Source organism: Pseudorasbora parva, chromosome 20, assembly GCF_024679245.1.
Source record: "Pseudorasbora parva isolate DD20220531a chromosome 20, ASM2467924v1, whole genome shotgun sequence".
Classification (NCBI taxonomy): Eukaryota; Metazoa; Chordata; class Actinopteri; order Cypriniformes; family Gobionidae; genus Pseudorasbora; species Pseudorasbora parva.
The window spans coordinates 30893952-30914194 of record NC_090191.1 but is presented as its reverse complement, the minus strand read 5'-3'; the positions used below and the strand labels follow the sequence as shown (position 1 = coordinate 30914194).

Sequence of the window (20243 nt, the reverse complement as noted above, 5' to 3'; positions counted from 1 at the left end):
AATATGTGCATACCAGAGACAAGAAAAAAACAGATTCTTGAGAAAGTGAAAGACATGTTAGGATCACCAGGTCTCCATCAGATGAGCAGATGAATTTTGACAACATTTCTCGCACTCTGATTTTGCTGTAAACTGGGGGGGCGCGGGGACGCGCTGAAGGGGGACGGAGCGCGCAGCCCCGGGATCAAGTTACAGTCCCAGTCCCAGACTTTTCAAGGCAACATTTTTTTCCTCCATCACAAAAGTGGGGGATGGTGAACGCTATTTGGTTTCTTCCCAATTTTAGAGTCGGGAAAAACGGAGCTAAGCTCAACTTTGCCCTGGAGCTTAAAAATAAACTTTTGTTTAATACTTTTAATTTGTATGCATTTGTACGCATTTGTATGATGACGAGATTTTCAGTAGTATGTGAGCGAGAAAAGAGGCATAAAAAACTTTGGAATCGAACGAAAAGACATTTCTTTTAATGGGGGAAATGTCGAATCAGGAATCCAGCAAATATCCACGCTTTGGCTTTGTTTGAAACTTTCAAGCGCGTCGCGCAAGAGTGGAGAACGAGAGTTGATTTGGAAAAATTTGATGAAACATCGCTACATTGTTGCGCCTCCAAGATGTCCTCCAAGCGCCTCTGCTCCATTGTTGGAGGCTTTTGGATGCTTTGGATCTGGGCAGCCACCTCTATGGTCGCTCGGGCGGTCATCTTGCACCCAAACGAGACGGTATTCAACGACTTTTGTAAGAAATCGACAACTTGCGAAGTGCTAAAATACAACACGTGCCTAGGTTCACCTTTGCCGTACACACACACTTCTCTGATTCTGGCTGAAGACTCAGAAACTCAGGAGGAAGCCTTGGAGAAACTGGCCATGTGGTCTGGTAAGTAACTGGTTTACTATAAAATACATAAATGCGGTGAAATAACTTTTTGAATATGCAAGTTCCCCATTGAAGTAAATGAAGTTTGTTTATTTATTATACACTTTTTTCGATAGTATCCTAGGGCTGAACACAATGTTTCCTTAGCAAATTGGTTGCAGAACATAAATAATAATACGTTTATTTAAATATTTTGGTCCACATATTAGACAACATATTAGACTTGGATGACTTTTGCATCAGTTATGAATACCATCCTTTTCTTAATTTTCTCAAGCACCCCATAATGAACAATCCACCCCTTTCCTGTCACATTCACACCTTAATCTTAAAGTTCTCAGTATTGTTCCTGAAAGTCCATGGGCCATTTCCTATACGTACGAAAAAGAAAACTACCAGATGTTTAAATAGCCACTTGATGCTGTTGTCCTAAATATCCTGATTTAGTTCTACAAATATTACTTCCACAAACTATCAGGAATCTTAAGCCAATGAGAATTTGACACTATTTACTCAGACAATTAACATCTAATCTCTCAATCTCTTGTGCCCAGGGTTGAGAAATGCTCCTCGCTGTTGGGCCGTCATTCAGCCATTGCTGTGTGCTGTTTACATGCCAAAGTGTGAGAATGGAAAGGTCGAACTGCCCAGCCAACACCTATGCCAAGCTACACGCAAACCTTGCAGTATTGTGGAGCGGGAGAGGGGCTGGCCCAACTTCCTCAAGTGTGAAACCAAGGAGCAGTTCCCTAAGGGTTGCCAGGTAAGTCATCCATTTGCGTATGCTCAAAAGGGTCTGGTTTGTCTGTGAAGTGACCGAATTGACTTTTGACATTCAGAATGAGGTCCAGAAGATCAAATTCAACACATCAGGACAGTGCGAGGCTCCCCTTGTCAAAACTGACATCCAGGCAAGTTGGTACAAGGATGTGGAAGGCTGTGGGATCCAGTGCAACAATCCCCTGTTCACGGAAGACGAGCACTCAGACATGCATAGCTACATCGCCATCTTCGGCTCCATCACTCTCCTATGTACCTTCTTCACACTGGTAGGTCTTCGTAATCTCAGGCTGGCTGAATTCCTGGTGTGCAGTATTTTGACAAAAATTAGCTAACGTTTTGGGCTACAGTCTTTCATTTTTGGATGCTATTGCCGTTTACAATTTCCCACAGGCCACATTTCTCGCAGACTGGAAGAATTCCAACCGTTACCCCGCTGTGATCCTCTTTTACGTCAACGCGTGTTTCTTTATTGGAAGTATTGGATGGCTGGCTCAGTTCATGGATGGAGCCCGCAAGGAGATTGTGTGCAAAAGTGACGACACTATGCGGCTTGGAGAGCCATCGTAAGTCAAGCCAATGGAAAATCCACCTTTCAAAAGATTGGATTACAGTCAATTTGAGTCACGCTGCATATTAATATTGATTGTCAAGAACTTTTGATAGCTAAGAAAATAATTGGACTGAATAATAATAATATAATTATCACTTACCAAATATTTCAGTATGAATAATGCACATTTTCCATGGTTTATTTTTCTCTAGGTCCACCGAGACGCTGTCATGTGTGATCATCTTTGTCATTGTGTATTACTCTCTTATGTCTGGGGTCATTTGGTTCGTTATGCTGACTTATGCCTGGCACACATCATTCAAAGCCCTAGGCACCACCCATCAACCTCTGTCTAGAAAAACGTCCTATTTCCACCTGGTCACATGGTCTATTCCTTTCATACTAACAGTTGCTATACTGGCCATTGCAGAGGTGAGGCTATACATTTTTTGCATGGTTAATATCATATTCACAGTGATTATTTTAAATATATGAAACTATGAAATATTCCACAGGTGGATGGAGATTCGGTAAGCGGCATTTGCTTTGTCGGCTATAAGAACTATAAATACCGAGCAGGGTTTGTTTTGGCTCCTATCGGGGTGGTCCTTGTCGTTGGCGGCTATTTCCTGATACGAGGTGAGAGAAATATTTTCATTCGGTTTGACTGTTGCCACAAAGATATTTGCCTAGATGTATTCATCTATGTGGATTGATACAATAATCTTTTTTCAGGGGTTATGACATTGTTTTCCATTAAGAGTAACCACCCAGGGCTACTCAGTGAAAAAGCTGCTAGTAAAATCAATGAAACCATGCTGAGGCTTGGTAAGTTTGGGTTTCCTCTTGAAATTCTTTGCACATCATCATCACACAGCATGAGATGCTTTCATCACAAACTAAATAAAAAGCACACCAAATTATGACAATACAAATGTCAGTAATATGTAAGTTATTATACTGTGGCTATTGTTATACATTTATCTATCTATCTATCCATCTATCCATCTATCTATCTATCTATCTATCTATCTATCTATCTATCTATCTATCTATCTATCTATCTATCTATCTATCTATCTATCTATCTGTCTGTCTGTCTGTCTGTCTGTCTGTCTGTCTGTCTGTCTGTCTGTCTGTCTGTCTGTCTGTCTGTCTGTATATATGAAAAATTGCAATGTTTTTAATTTCTCAGGTATATTTGGATTCTTGGCCTTTGGTTTTGTTTTGATCACCTTCGGCTGCCATTTCTATGACTTTTTCAACCAAGCTGAGTGGGAAAAAAGCTTCAGGGAATATGTGCTGTGAGTCCTTTTCTATAATACTTCTAAACAATAGCTGTGATTCCACCGCAGGAACTTTTCCCTGGAATAGGGACTTTGGGGTGGTGCTCAATGTATTTCGAGAAACTCCCCCGATCCCCCAATCCATGCGTTACCTTACCTACCATACAGTGTTTTGTGGTTGTGATACTGTAGAGAGCTATTAGTGGTGTCATGTAACAAATGTGGTTTTTAATACAGGTGTGAGGCTAATGTCACCATAGCTCACCAGACCAACAAGCCAATCCCAGAGTGTGCCATCAAGAACAGGCCAAGTCTTCTGGTAGAGAAGATCAACCTTTTCTCAATGTTCGGCACTGGCATTGCAATGAGCACATGGGTTTGGACGAAGGCCACAATCCTTATTTGGAAACGTACCTGGTTCAGGTATGTAACAAACCTACAAATGTTTTTTTATTTATTTAATATGTAATATTTTGTGTTATAATAAATAAAAAAATAAGTCTAATTAACTATTTTCTCTCAATTCTAAGACTCATTGGACGAAGCGACGATGAGCCGAAACGCATTAAGAAGAGTAAAATGATTGCCAAGGCATTTTCAAAGCGAAAAGAACTGCAGAAGGATCCGGAGAAAGAGCTATCCTTCAGCATGCACACTGTTTCTCATGAGGGACCTGTGGGTAAGAACCTCCTCCTACATCCTAAAGATAATTTTTTCAACATTTAGGAGTACGTTAGAACATTGACAGCTAAAATAAATGCCACAAACTGTCAAACCGTCACATCTCAAAATGTTTTTGCTTCATATATGACACAAATAACTAACATTACATTTTAAAAAACCCTTTCAGCTGGTATCAACTTTGACCTGAATGAACCATCAATTGAAATGTCTTCTGCATGGGCCCAACATGTGACCAAGATGGTGGCTAGAAGGGGGGCAATTTTACCACAGGATATATCAGTGACACCCACTGGAACGCCTGGTTAGTGCTCTAGTTCTTAAATAATAATGGATTCATATATAATCAATAGCTAAAGGGATAGTTCACCCAAAAATAAAAAAGCTGTCATCATTTACTCACCCTCAAGTTGTTGTAATCCTGCTAAACACAGAAGAAACAAAAAAGATATTTTGAAGAATGAAGGTAACCAAACAGTGAAAGTAGCCAATGACTTTCATAGTATGAAAACAATACTAAGGAAGTCAATGGCTACCACTGTTTGGTTACCTTTGTTCTTTAAATAAATGTATGTGTGTTCAGCAGAAGAACAAAATTCATACACGTTTGCAACAACATGACGGTGAGTAAATGATGAATTTTCATTTTTGGGGGAACTATCCTAACTAACAGAAGTCAAATAGCATAATTTGTTATATAATTATTATATAACAACAATAATAAATAATTGTATTATAACTTTTACTGTGTAGTCATTTTTATATTTACTACATTAATTAATTGCATTTTCCCTTGCAGTTCCACCTCCAGAAGAAAGGAACAAACTTTGGATGGTTGAAGCAGAAATTTCTCCTGAAATGATGAAAAGAAAAAAGAAGAAGAAAAAAAGAAGAAAGGAAATGCGGTCAATGGGTCCTGCAGCGGACGAAGGGAATCCTGCCTACCACCGGAGGGAGTTTGGCTCCAGTGCAGTGCCGCGCCTTCCAAAACTTCCCAGTCATCGAAGTCTGGTGGCAAACCTGTGGGAGCAGCAGCGACAGCAGCAGGAGGAACAGGATATGCTACCTGGAGCTTTCCCAGAATTCAGGCCTTCGTGTCCTATTCCTTTCCAGGAGAGGTACGGTGGGTTGGGATACTTGCACAATAAACCCTCCAGCCTCCCCCTTGCCAATCCCCTGATGCTAAGAGATAGCGTGAAAGATGACTTCCAGCAATCGTCATGGCAACCTAATGGAGTTTTCCGGCACCTTGGACCGGAGGCTTCTGTGATGGATGCTGGCAGGACTGCCGTTGTGCCACGGGCAGATGCCAGGAGGGGGGTACCAATACACTCCAGAACCAATTTAATGGAGGCTGAGCTATTAGATGCTGACTCGGATTTTTAAGTCTGAGAGTTGTTGGTGCTAATTTTGTGCATAAAAGCAAAAGGTGCTGGATACTCATGCGAAACAATGAACCTGGAGCAAGAGTGAACTGCTGTGTCAGCTGCGCGTTTCTAAAGGATATTGCTTTTTTATGCAACCCTTATGATATTACGAATTTGAACTGGATTTATGAAACATTATTAAAAGTCATGAAGACATTTGTGAGCATGGATTTCCTAATGTCCCGCTTGTGATTCTGCACTTTTATGGTGGTAATTCCTATTGTTCAGTTTGCCAAGTGGGCTAATATGTTTGGAAACAGGTTAGTATGTTTATTTAAGAATGCAGCATTATTCAGATCTTGGCTTCAAGGGGAGGTGTTTTTTTTTTACTGCAGCACTATAGAGTCACCTAATGGAATCGCAAAAATAATGACTCTTTTCAAACAGGTTTCCCCATCTGTATTGGTCACTCAAACGGATATCCCTCCCAGAACACACTATTGGTTGAGCCAGTGCTGCTATGTCGGCGTTTTCTTGAATAGACCATTTTTAGATTACTTGACTTCTAGGTGACGCTGTAACCAAATTTGGCATTTGCCCTCAGATCATGGTGCTGATGAAGTGTACCAAGTTTAATTTCGATAGATCAAAGTATTGCCGAGATACAGCCTCTCATTTAATTTTGGATTGATATTGTTGACTTTGCTTCATTGTATCTTTTGAGCCATGGCAAAAATAAAAAAAATATTTCACTCCAGCGATCATCTAATCCAATTTTGGAAAAAACATTGATCAACCACACTGTAAAAAATTATTTAGATAAAAAGTTTCCTGGTTGCCTTAATTTTGAGTTCATTGAAATTATATTTTTGAGTTAAATCAATGAACATTTTTTGAGATTCGACAATCTTTATTAAAATATAATAATTAAAGATTTTGTAAGCATATTGGGTAATTGTGTGTGTTTTACTTCTGATAGCACAGTGAAACATGCCAAATTGTGCTATTTTCATGATTTATCAAATTTTTTAATTTCAATAAACTCAATTTTAAGGCAACCAGGTTACATACTTTTTTAAGTTAAACCAACTGCTGCCGTCATGTTCAAAAAAAACATACAGTGTTCACTTTAGGGGGGAATCATTGTACAAATGGCTTATTTAAAAATTGTCCTCACATGTAACACTGAGATGGGGAAAAGTATTTTTAACACCAACCAACACAATGGTGTAAAAGAAAACCAAACAAACAGTCAGTATTGTATCTGTTTGAAAACCTCACAATTGGACATTTTTGGCCATGCTTTGATAGGCATAAATAAAAGGAACTGACAAAAGTGCTGTTTCGTCAGAAAAAGAGAATTTATTCATAGCTGTTATTGTTAATTTCTGTTTTGAAAAAATTGCCTGGTGCAATTACAAACAAGTCCACCTCTCTCATTTAAAGAGTTAGAGAAAATAAAGGGCATTGTTTTTGTTCGTTTAATTTTTTTTTTGAAATTGTAGCTCAAAGGCCAATGGTTATGTAAGAATCTGTTTCCAACTTTCCATTGACAATTATTTCTGTACAGTGCTATTACAAAAATATTTTTGTATTTCCGATCATTTTTTCTTCCACCAGTTTTATTTGTATTATTTTAAACTGTACATAATTTAGATCACTTTTTTCAGTTTCTTACACCCGTTGGAGTGATTTTGCTTGTACACATACAGATTTGTTCTGTGTGCATTTTGTTTGAGATGTTAAGCTTATTGACGCTTTTTATATTTTATCTTTTTTGCCTAGATCGCTATCAGTTGAAATGTTAACAAAAAAAGCAGCCGTGCAGCATTTTTCTGACAATTTGAAGCTGTTCTTCAAGAATGTATTTTAAGAAAAAGTGTTTAATGAAGATGCGTGTGCTCTGTGACTGCGACAATGTTTTTCCCCTTCACGGTTGCTGTTATTCCCTCATAAGAGCCAGTCTGTCCTCAACAATACTCTTTTATGTCAGTATTTTCATGTGTTTGTCTGTACCTTTGCTGTTTTCTGCCAAAGTTTCATGCTATTGTATATATTTTTAATATTGGCACGCCATTAATAAATAAAATGTACTGAAATTGAGTAAAAACAAAAGGATTCAGATTATAAAATGTTAAATTCTTCAAGGTAACTTGTATTATACACCTGAAAAAGGAAATTATGTTTAGTATGATTAAATAAATGTAATGTCACTGAGAGTATATTTTTTTAATTTGCAAATAAATTGTGTATCTCTACTCAATAATACAAAAGACTATTTAGCAGTACATATATCTACAGTACAGACATATCTTTCTCTCGTTGTTATTCCTGTACTCAGTCATGATAACATTCAATCGGCTGATAGCTGGCAGTGTTTTGAAAGAATGTTCATATTTGTACATAGTTTATATAGGCCTACAAATAAACACACAAAAAATGTAATTGTGTCTGTGTTACTGTTCATTCTCAAACCAATGAAAATATGAGCTCATATTTGGATTATGTTCACTCCATAGAATAGATGCTTGTGATTTTTATTATACCAAGGTTCAATAAGCAAAAAGCTAAAATTGAGTTGCTAACTTAAATTTTAGAGGCAATTTCGGCAGTCAGTTTGTCTGTTTTTTTCCCCACCAAATAATGCTGCCTTCACGTGCTATCGGAGGTTTCCTACTTCCCACTTCGGAAGTCGTGAGCTTTGTGTTCAGGTGCTTTGTTGTCGGAAAGAATTGAGGACGCCAGGTTCATACTTTTGTGCGTCATTTCCCGGTCCCAGAAAATCATAGAATCACTGGCAAAGACTATCCAACACAAGCATATTGTTTATAATCACATTCACAATAAAGGCATAATTTAGACATGGTAAGGCTGCTTAAAGACTAAAATGTAAATAGTTTTCAGATTGTATAGCTACTTTTACCATACTATCTAGATAGACAGCTTGCTCACTATCTTGGAATGATGGTCAACGTGCGACTTTCGATGTGTTTAAAATACACAATATGCTTCAAATCATTATTAATTTATGTAAGTACTACTTTAACGACAAGACAAGACAATGAAACTTGCGAGAAAAAAAAACTAAAAAACACCTGCCACAGCCATAGACAGTAAAAGAAATGGACCGAGCGTTCCCATTGACGTCAACGGCGAAAGAATGAAGTCAACCTAGGGGCACTCACTTCCTGATGGCTGAGCGAACTGCGCAGGCTCAGACTGAGCTTGACGACGTAGATGTGACGTGAGCCTCCTGTCTGACAGCTGTGAGTCTTCTAGTAGTTGTGGAAAGTGAAACCTGAATCACGTTGTTTAAATATTTTCTCCCGTTGCTTTTGGCTCACTATGGGCTTCTCCCCATTCTTCCCCCTTGACTTTATCAGACTTTATGTCTCCACGTTCCCCCGACTGTCTCATAGACAGTAAAAGATTGCCTGCGAGCGTCTCCTCAGGTCTATACGGTAATTTCTCAACTGTGCGACAGGGTCGCGTTGGTTATGACGCAATCGTTAGCCTATTTTTACAAAAACAGCTTCTGCGGGGCGATAGTGTAAGATACAAGGTAATGGAGCCTTTTATACATTGCCGTGTTTCTTTAGAAATAAACAATGGACAAATGGAGTCTTTAAACGTCTCAGATGTAAAGTTATTCACTGTCAAAGTGACTCAAAAATGAATGGGAGTCAATGGGATGCTAACAGCAGGTGATGGCTTGATTAGCAATGGCAGCCCCTAGGGGTGGAACGCTTTCCGAGCGCTAGATTACCCCCTTGGCCACAGCAGAAGTTCATCTCCCATTCGCCATTTTTAACGGTTATGCCACGCCCATCTCGGGAACTTGGGTATCAAAATTATTTCCGAACTTTCCAGTGGTAAACATGACATCAGAGGGCGTTCATGTGCAATTTTTACCTCGGAAACTCATATTTACGATAATTTCGATAGCACATGAATGCGGCATAAGTATCAAACAAAACTAATCCGTCTCCAAGAAGCCAATATGGAAGTGACTTAAATTGCAATTCATCGTCTGGCCGCTAGAGACAGGTTCCAAAAGGGAGCATAATATCACTGAGCACCATGTTTCTTTCAAAAACAATTTCAGGAATGAATCACCACTGATGTGTATTTCTGAGACGCAATGGTTAAATTCATAGACTGTAAAAAAAAAAAAAAACGATGGATGTAGTGTCCATGACGTCACCCATTGGATTTTGAAGAGCAGTTCTGAGGTATAAAGGTCGAGCTGGCAGTTGCAATCTTGAAAGAGCATCACTCCCGGTCCCGGATAATTTACAATGGGCAACGTGGCGGGAGCCGAGGTGACATGACGACTAATGCTACCTTCACGACACGTGCTGTCGGAATTATCGTAAATACGAGTTTCCTAGGTAAAAATTGCACGTGAACGCCTTCTCATTTCAAAATTTGAATGCGATGAGCTCGTAATTACGATTTCAGAAGTGGGAATTATCAAATTTCCGATACCACTCGAAGGCGGCATAATGTCGCCTATCGGAAATGTGATAATACTCCCCCTTCTGACGTCATGATTACGAGCTCATCGCATTCAAATTGGAAGGCGTTCATGTGCAATTTTTACCTAGAAAACTCGTAATTCCGATAGCACTTGAAGGCAGCATAATGCCGCCTTCACGTCAGAAATTATAATTCCCACTTCTAAAGTCGTGATTATTGCTGCATTCACATGCTCTCGGAATTATTGTAAATATGAGTTTCCCAGATAAAAATTGCACATGAACGCCCTCACGTTTCAAGATTTGAATGCTGTGAACTCGTAATTACGATTTCAGAAGTGGGAATTTTCACATTTCTGATAGCACTTGAAGGCGGCATATGAGCTTATCGCATTCAAATTTTGAAATGGTAGGGCATTCATGTGCAGTTATTTACGATAATTCAGAGAGCACGTGAAGGCAGCATAACAGACAGCGGATATATCCACATGTCACTCAAATGGCCACGTCCTTCATTTTGCATATATATATATATATATATATATATATATATTAAGCCTATGTTAATGGTTCAATGACTCACCTTCTGGAGTGATGGGGTCCATCAACTGTTTGGTTACTGACATTCTTCAAAATATCTTCTTTTGTGTTCAGCAGAACAAAGACATACAGGTTTGGAACAACATGAGGGTGTGTAAATGAATTTTCAAGAATTTTCAATTTTGGGTGAACTATCCCTTTAACCTTGAGAAAAAAATATCTTAGAAAATCCCAGACTGTATAATATAAAATGACAAGCCTATCGCAATATTATTCACATTATTCATTGTATAATTTTATTTTCAAAATATTATAACTTTGGCTCTTAATAAGACTTTATAATATTACAATTATGTATTTATGTGAACTGAAACTAATAAATAAATTAAATTATTATTATTATTATTATTATTATTATTATTATTATCATCATCATTATTATTATTATTATTATTATTATTAGTCACATAGTAGTAGTAGTATACTGTAGGTCATTTGCTCTCACACAACTAATTCCAATGTTAATAGAGAGGAAGACAGAAAGGCAGTGCTAAGACGCGCGCTCCCAGCAGGCCTCGGTGGCGCGCACAGTTAGTGGCTACAGATGAGCTGATGGTGACTGTTGCAGGATGGCCCACACCAAACACACGATGTCCACTGATGTGGAGAGTCGAAGACGACGGTCCACTGAAGGCTCAGGCGAGTATTACAGTTGTCGTATGATTATTAATAAGCTCATAGACTTTTCTCTCTCATTGTGCATTCATTAGAAGGACAGTTTTAAGCTAGTTATTTTCTCTGTTTGTCTGCTGTTTGATTATTTAGGTAATGTTAGTGATTTTCCTAATATATAGAAACTACCATGATTTCTGTAGGAGATTTTAAGTCATATCAGTTTGTAACTGTAGATATTTTTGATAAATAAGACCCACATCCGATTTGCTGTTGAATTTTGGAAATGTGTCACACCTGTAAGGAGAGACTAATTATTTCACCTGGTCTCCCTACGTCGTTGACTTTCTTTCTACTGTAAATACAAAGTTAAATCTGCACGTAAAAACGCAGTGATGTGCAAATTGCTTGTCAAATATTGTGTTAATATAAGTGTTTGTTTGTTTTTAATCTGTCACAAACCAGTGATATAATAGTTACTGCATTGCTCTAAAAATAAAAATTCTAAGCAGTTTAGTATATATCCATGTTTTTGAAGTTACTTGTGAGACTGAGATGTTTGGTTAATGCATTATTATTGTGACCTTGGAACTTCTAAACATCATTTTTAAAATATGAAATCAAGTAAAGCTTATAGGCCATAAGTATTATTTGGTTTCTTGTGTTGAAATATGGTAGTAAATGTAACACTTTTTCTTCTGCTTTGACGATTTTAAGAAAAGAAAAAACCTATGCCATGATATCAATTAGCAATGCCATCAGACATGATTTTTATGAGAAACTCATGTTCATGTGACCATCAGGAGTCTTTCGTTAGTTCCACACAGACTGGTTGGGGACTCTACCAAGTCATCAGATGACCATGAGAAACCTCTAAATCCACTGAGACATTGATTTCTTTCTCTGTGTGACCTTTAGAGCCTCTCTGGGACCATGACCCCAAAGGTCGCCGCTGTAGCTCCCAGTGTGACAGACTGTGTGTAGCTGGAGCATATCTTGAGATTCCAGATACTCCTTCCCCCTGCACCTCACAGTATTTCGGACACTACACCCCGAAATGCCTCTCTACCAACAGTTAGTGTGTTTACATAGCCAGACTATCACAGAAATTGTATTTTAGCACTTTTTTTGCTCTTTTTTTTTTTAAATATTAAACTGCTGCGATAAAGAGTGAAATAAGCTTTGAACAATTTTAATATTTATTTAGTAGAAATTATTTTAAAAAATGTATTAGTTTTATTATTTACAAATTATGCCCCCAAAAAATATCTGTTGTAAGATTATGCAAGATGTGTGAAAACATTTGTGTTTTTTTGTAAGCATAATTTATTCCAAAGGATTATTGCAAAGGTTTCTCCAAAAATGACCACTTTTCAGGGCATTCCCTGCATTCGCGATGCACTGATGACGTCTGGCAGGAAACGAGCATCAGAACCACCATCCGAGCAGAAAACGAGGTGGAGGCAAATAAACTTGCCAACAACTACAGGGTGTGTAAATAGGAGCACTCATGTCATGAAATATATCCAGTTTTAACAGTAAGGGATGTTTCCAGAGTGAGAAAAAAATAGAATAAGGGCACAAATCCATGGGATAACTGGAGGAAATGTTTCAAATGATTTGTTTATGTTTGGATACCAGTTTGGTTTCAGGAAATGGAAGAGTCATGTAACCGAGCGGCCCATAGAGGACAGATCTGATGTTATTAAGGAGCTTTATTCTGAGCTCGACTATATCAAACATCATGCAGGTTAGGAAAAAAAAAATCAATGAGGAAAAATAGATAAACCACCAAAATTATTTGAAAATATGTCACTGCAAAATATATTAAACTATTTTTTTTAATGCATTTTTGTGACAATATGGTTAATAGTAATTTAAACACACTTGACTGAGAAAAGTACTTTGTTTACAGATGCCACATGGTTTAATGTTTCGTTATCTATGCAGTAGTATCCCATTCATTTTAAGTGTGGTTTTAAATGTATAAAATACTGTAGTCTGTTGGTTAACTTTAATGTTTTTCTAGGATCACTGATCACTGCTGGGAATCTAGTATATGTATTGCTTTTTGGCTGGTGGATCTCTTTATTTTACTTCTTGGTTAGTCTGCTGATGTTTTTTACCATTGCTGGGACCCCATATGGTATGTCCGGGTTAATTTGTCATTTGTTTTTGTAAATAATTAATTTCTGTTACATTTTAACACTTTATTCTCCCTTGAATCTGTTCTCTCATGTTTTGTGATAGGAAAACTGTGCTTGGAGCTGTCAGGTTATTTCTTATGGCCATTTGGAAAGGCACTGCAGAAAGTAAGTGCAAAATTAATCTGCGGAAGTTTCCTCAATAGCATACATGTAGCCTTTTTTGTGTCACACTGTTAAATCCTTTTGCAAAGCCCCGTTAGTCTTATGTCTGTAGAGTCGCACATTGCATTTTTTCCAAACTGCAGTCTTCAGGTTTGACTGGATTTGCCAAGAATTAATTTTCACTGATATATTTATGAAATGCAACTGCACTGATTTCAAATCCGAATGTGAATTATCTTGTCTGACTGTGCACATGCTTAAATTTTTCCTTCAGAGCAGCAGTCTGGTTAGGAAATGTTGTTTGAAATTCCCCCACTGTGAGGCTATTCCAGAAGAGGTGGATGAAGTAAAGGAGTCTTTGGAGGTGAAAGAATCTACACCTCTGCTGCGCTCCACTCCTGCCATTACCACAGAAATCCCTGTGCCTACGGCACCCCCCAAACAGACGCGTTACTGGGTGAGACTGTCAGTTTTGAACAATTTATCTAGGGCCCTGTTTATACCTGGGTCTAGACTATGAAGCTGGTTTAGGTGGATAGCTAGGTATGTTTCAGTTTAGCTGGGTTTTAGGCACCATGATATTTTAATTGCCATAGTAACTTGCTCTGGGGCAGGTTATGTTCTGGGTAAGAGGAGATCGCAAACTGAAATTGGACCAATCAGCTGTGAGCAAAGTGACAGCTCTGAAGCAATAAAGTTTCTCTTGGTCCAAATTAAAGATCAACCCTGAGCCTTTAAACATAATCAATTTTAGATAAACAATTATTTAGCATTGTTCTTAAATGAATATGTACTGATATGTATTATAAATTACATTTGAAATTGATAAAGCTTAAAAAATTACTACGTTCAAGTCTTTGTATACCTATCTTATCAACTATTTAAACCAACTTCACAACCTAAAATTGCATTGAAATAGCAAGATATTTTTTTCTTCTTGTTGTGTAAATTAATTTATAAACTGTTCTTTAATTTCATAATCGTTGATAGAAGAGAAATGTGAATTAGTTTCTGGCGAGTTTCTGTTTTAAGGCATGTGATTGAGTGTTCACGCTACTGATGTCACACTTGCATGTGCATGTGCTCCATAAACTCAAAGCGAGACAAAGAAAGTTGATGATTAGCGTCATGGTACCAACAAAAACTTTGGTTTGGTTTTGTCTTCTTGAAACGATTACCGTGACCCTGAGTTTGTTTAACTACCATCAGTATAGGCCCCTGTTATTAGGAATAATTTCCGTCACACCGATTACAAATAGATAATGCAAAATACAGGTGTAAATGTGGTCTAAACTTAAAGCATTTTGAGCTTTCCCACTTTCAACCACTTCCAGATGTTGTTGAAAACTGACAGTAGGACTGTGCGCTGTATGTTTTTCTGTCATCTCCAGTCATGTTCATATGTAAATTGCATGAGCGTTATTTTCTTGGCATGAGTTTATTTTTGGAAGCCTATATATTTACCCACCCATACACCTTCTTGAAGAAAGCAGGACAGAAGTGGTCAAAAGTGGACAAAAGAGACCAATTAAAACTGGAATGTCCCTCCCTCTCTCTAAATCATAGTGCATAGTTGCTAAAATTTAGTATTGTTAACCAGAAGGTTGTCAGTTTGAAGGTCATTTGGAGTAAAAACTAATATAAAAAAGTTACCTCAGTATTTTCTTCCTAGTGTCGGTTGAGTACGTATGTTTGGCTGATATTGGGATACCCCCTGCTGGTTGTGGTTCATTCCCTGGCCATCTTCCTGTCCTGGATGATGGTGTTCACCATCCCTGTGTCAAAGATGAATGCCAGGACTTTGAGCACCATCTTGCTCATGCTACCGGAAGAGGTCAAAGTTCGGACTGTGAAAAAGGTGAGCACTATTCTGCTGTTTACATTAATTTTACCAACTTGTTTTTTACTAATGGTTGCTGTGTCTACTATACTTTAGCCACAAGGTTGTGAGACCAGAGTTCTGCTTTGCTGTTATCGTGCCTTCAACTGGCACTACTACAAATACACTGTGGATGGCATCAATGTGTTTGCTGTCAGTATCCTTCATGTCTAATCCTTGATTTTAAACCTCTCTCACCATACCTTTTTTTGTTTATGATTTATTCATAATTTTTTTGAGACATAGAGTGTGGGAAAAGAAAAGTAACTAAGACAAAAGGAGGAAATAATTAAAATGTTATGAAATATGAACATAATAAAGTGTATGTGTATGTATGTATGTATGTATGTATATATATAATATTTATATATATTATACTCAAATGTTATAAACAATATTGGAACAGTAATTTTGTTGGTAAATACATTTTGCAAGCTTTATTGTAGATATGTATGTATGGACCTGTTAAAGTCTTTGAAAACCCATATTCAGACCTGTTGCCGCTGGTTATCATCACTCTGGTGATCGGTTATGTTGACAGAGATAATTATTTTGTGAGCTCAGAGGTAAAGTTTGCCACAGCAGTGAGCTCCATTATCCCGTTGTCGTACTACATTGGGATGGGGATAGCAAGGTAACATTTAAAAATTCTAACTTAAACTATATTGAACAGATTATATTGTATATTTTCTTTTTCATGTAAAATCTGTGTGAAAACCGTTGTTTTCTCGGTAGTATTTCTGCACAGAGTAACTTCGCAGTGGGAGCGGTAGTAAACGCCACGTTCGGCTCGATTACGGAGATGGCCTTCTACATCACAGCTTTGCTGCAGGGTCACCGCGCAGGAAACAAGTGCTATGCAGAAATTGTCAAATCTGCTCTTACTGGCACCCTGCTGGGCTGCATCCTCTTCATACCTGTGAGAGCGAGTGTGCTTTTCAACTAACCCCTCTGCTCTGATACCACACATGCATGTTGTACATTATAACATTCCCTTAAAATTCCCCATACTGTGTGAGTTTTAGGGGATCTGCATGATCATTGGGGGCTGTAAGCACAGAGAGCAGCGGTTCAACAGCAGGTCGGCAGGTGTCAGCTCAGCCCTGCTTTTCATATCAATAGGAGGTGAGAACCAACATTTCCTTGTTTTTAAGTAGAATGAATTATCTTTGACCTTTTACTTCTGATCACAGGTGTTTTTGCACCCACGCTGTTTTCAAAAGCTTATGGAAACTTTATATGTGAGGGCTGTAACAACTCGGCTGTTAACACCACAAAGTCCTTCCTATGTAACAATTGCCACTATGACCTGGTATGTTGTTTACATAATACAATTCAGGCCATTTAGATGCATTTTGTGGATGCATATGATGCAAAGCACCGTAGTTAAATATATGACCATGATTTATTCCCACAGAGCGAAAACAACCGACCTCTTTTTCTGAGTCACATCGAGTGAGTATATTAAGTCACCTATGTTTATGCATGCTTTGTACAATATGGATCGTTTTAAAACATATTGACAGTGATAAACCGGAACATAATGAATCAGTAATGGAAATGGAATTCAATTATACTGTAAAGCAGTTATAAAAGTATTATTCTTGTTGACAGTTATAAAAGTATATATATATTATTCAGTATTTATTACAGCATAAATTATACCTTTACTTTCAGGCCTTTAGTGTACACCATCTCTGTCCTGTTACCTGCTGCGTATCTCATTGGTCTGATCTTCACCCTTAAGACTCATTCGCATATTTATGATATCCACGTCAGTGACGGACACTGTCATGGTGTGTATTTCTGTGATTTTTGCATTTGAATTATGCAGTTCTAGGTATGAGGTATCTGTGATATTCTCTTATTTTTTTAAATGTCCTAATCCATGTGTATGTGTGTATTAGTTATTAGTGACCATGGTGCAGTAGTTCACTGGTCTAGAACAAGAGCTCTAGTGGTGCTCATTTTGGCTACATTATTGATGGCAGCTTGCGCTGATCTCAGCACTGAACACATCAAACCGATCATCTCAAACTCCAGTGTCTCACAGGTAAAAAATGTTTATTTAAATTTAACTTTTTTAATTTAAAGAGGGCCTCTTATGCTTTTTCAAATTTTAGTGTGTACTGCTGCTGCTGCTGAGAATGAAAAAGGTCTTCAATGATACAAAGCACAAAAACAATTTCAAAGGAAATCTCTGTATCAGTAAGCACGGTTTTTGAGCTGCCTTGATTGTCTCGAGTTTTCTTGCTGGGATGTTCACATCACAATATTCCTCATTTAAATTATTCCAAGGCATATCAAAAAAAGGGAAGAGGCCTGGTTGAGTTGCATATAGATATAGTAGTATGTTGAAACTCACCGTTATGGTAAGGGCCGTGAGATTTCCAAAACGTACTCTTAAGTAGTTGACCAATCACAACACAGTGGTCCGGCTGACCAGACACAGCACATTGCACTTTTTAGAAAGAGATGCCAAAGACGGGAACTAAGCAGAATTACAGAAAGACTGGGAAGAGCAGTGCTGCAACAGTGTAAAATAAGTAAAAAGTGAGTTTTGTTAACATTCAAGAATAAAAGCCTATTCTAGTAGACATCAAAAGCAAAATCAAGACATTGTAATGGGCATAATAGGGCCTATTTCTTAAATGACAGGCATTGTTTCTGCTCTGTATTGAAGCTTAAATGTTCATTTTTATCCCAATTATATTTTGTTACAGTATTTTATTGGCGTTACTGTATTGGCCATGGTTCCTGAGCTTCCTGAGATAGTCAATGGGATCCAGTTTGCTCTTCAAAACAACATCAGTCTCAGGTTAAAACTTATTACATAAAATGTGTACTTCACTGATTTTAAAGGGTTGGTTCACCCAAAAATGACATTTCTGGCATTAATTACTAACAACTCATGTTGTTCCGAACCCGCAAGACCTTTGTTCATCTTCAGAACACAGATTTTTTGGATGAAATCTGAGAGTTCTCTGACACTTCAAAGTGTTAATTAAATTGCTGTCTAAGAAGAGGTCAGAGAGCTCTCGGATTTTATAAAAAGTATCTTGATTTGAGTTCTGAAGATGAACAAAGGTTTTGCGGGTTTGGAACGACATGAGGGTGAGCAATTAATGACAGAATTAAACATTTTGGGTGAACTAACCCTTTAGCATACGATCTGGATGTGGCTCTAAAATGGTTGTTTTTATCATCCAGCCTGGAAGTGGGGAGCTGTATTGCAGTTCAGGTGTGCATGCTGCAGATACCGCTACTGATCTTGTTCAATGCTTTTTATGTAAGTCGCTCTCAAAGGAACTTCAGTTGGTGTCTGTTACTAAGTTCTACAGTATGACAAGTTATTTCTGTTTCTCCCAAGGATGTTGGATTCGTTCTCATATTCAGTGATTTACACCTCTGGGCAAGCATATTTAGTGTTATCCTGGTCAACTACATATTTATGGATGGAAAGTCTGACTACTTCCAGGGTAAGCATTGTTATTAGTATTAGTGATTTAAAAGAATAGTTTGTCCAAAATAGAAATTATTTCATCATTTACTCACCATCTTACATACTTAGAGCGTCTTTTACTTTGCGTGAAAATTTGGCTATTAAAATCTCCTTTGTATTCCATTGAAGAACCAAAGTCTTACCAGTTTGAAAAAAGGCTGATGACAATTTTTATTTTTGGGAGAACTCTTAAAAAATAAAATGGTAACATTTAACAGTAAGGTTTCATTTGTTAACATTTGCAAATAAAGCACCATTCCATGCGTTTAAGAGAGCAAAATGGTTACTTCATGGGAAATTGGTGTAAAATATCTGTAATAAAAATGGAAGTTGCGAAATGTTGGTTTGCGTTCAGATGACAGATTTTGGCTCAGGCATTTCAGAATGACCAAACCAACATTTGAGATGCCATGCAGTGAAATTGGTCCGCTGGTTAGTCCAGTCATTCAATCAAATTTACAGTTGAGGCAAAATCACGTGAGGTTTTAATTTTTTAATTTTTTTTAAAGATTTATTTCAGTAAATGTTTCCAATGTAATTTTTATGCATGTCTTATCAGAAAAAATGTTTCGGTGTCAAATGAGTGCACAAGTTATCTTGTCATTTCAATCCAGCAATATTTTATGCGATATGCCAAAATACACATAATACACACTATTTAATTTGTGCTAATTTTTACATTTACTAATACATAATTACTTAAAATCAAAAGTATCTGCTAACATTAGTTCATGCACTGTGAACATAAACAATTGTATTTTTATAAACTAACATTTAATAAAACCTATAATGTATTTCTCATAGTTCATGTTAACAACTAAGAAACTATTGTAATGTGTAACAAAATAAAATATAAATGTAATATATAATGCATGAATTAACATATATCAATTTGTTTATTGTGCCTGAGACCATTATTTAGTTGTATTATGTATTTTCTATGGTTTGCTTTAATTGTAGAGATTTGTTCTGGTTTCATAAAATGAATAGTAAATACAATGTTTTTTTTTGTTCCTGAACAGGAACGGCTTTGGTGGTTGTGTACCTCATTCTCCTGGCTTTGTACTTTTTTGCACCGGCTCCTCTTGGATGTTGAAAAAAAAAACCCTACTTTCCCTATTATCTTTTATTGTTGACATGTTTGTATAGTGTTTTGTGTTTGTCTCAAATATACTGTAAAGTTCATTATTTAGATTTTTTTTTTCTCAGCGTGTAAAGTATGAGATCTTGTAAGCCTGATTGTAAACTCTATTTCGTTTACATAAAATGTGCATAATTTTATATTCACAAAAAAAAAGTTAATAAATTTTGTATTCCTTT

General features: G+C 37.3%; 2 protein-coding genes across 2 annotated transcripts; both read left to right on the top strand.

The window, feature by feature from the left end:
- The first annotated feature begins 36 nt into the window (after nt 1-36).
- smo (smoothened, frizzled class receptor) lies at nt 37-7969 on the top strand. Its single transcript, XM_067428122.1, has 12 exons — nt 37-876; nt 1431-1639; nt 1716-1925; nt 2050-2222; nt 2422-2641; nt 2725-2848; nt 2945-3037; nt 3405-3513; nt 3733-3918; nt 4026-4174; nt 4346-4480; nt 4976-7969. The coding sequence occupies exons 1-12, from the start codon at nt 612-614 to the stop codon at nt 5560-5562; spliced, it is 2460 nt and encodes an 819-aa protein (XP_067284223.1). The 5' UTR covers nt 37-611; the 3' UTR covers nt 5563-7969.
- Nucleotides 7970-11121: 3152 nt separating this feature from the next.
- cax1 (cation/H+ exchanger protein 1) lies at nt 11122-20220 on the top strand. Its single transcript, XM_067427282.1, has 20 exons — nt 11122-11260; nt 12152-12307; nt 12611-12723; nt 12875-12983; nt 13263-13379; nt 13484-13545; nt 13817-13999; nt 15215-15400; nt 15479-15578; nt 15914-16055; nt 16157-16340; nt 16447-16546; nt 16615-16733; nt 16839-16876; nt 17099-17217; nt 17329-17474; nt 18145-18239; nt 18632-18710; nt 18792-18900; nt 19946-20220. Exons 1-20 carry the CDS (start codon nt 11191-11193, stop codon nt 20017-20019), a joined length of 2301 nt encoding a protein of 766 aa, XP_067283383.1. The 5' UTR covers nt 11122-11190; the 3' UTR covers nt 20020-20220.
- Nucleotides 20221-20243: the final 23 nt, after the last annotated feature.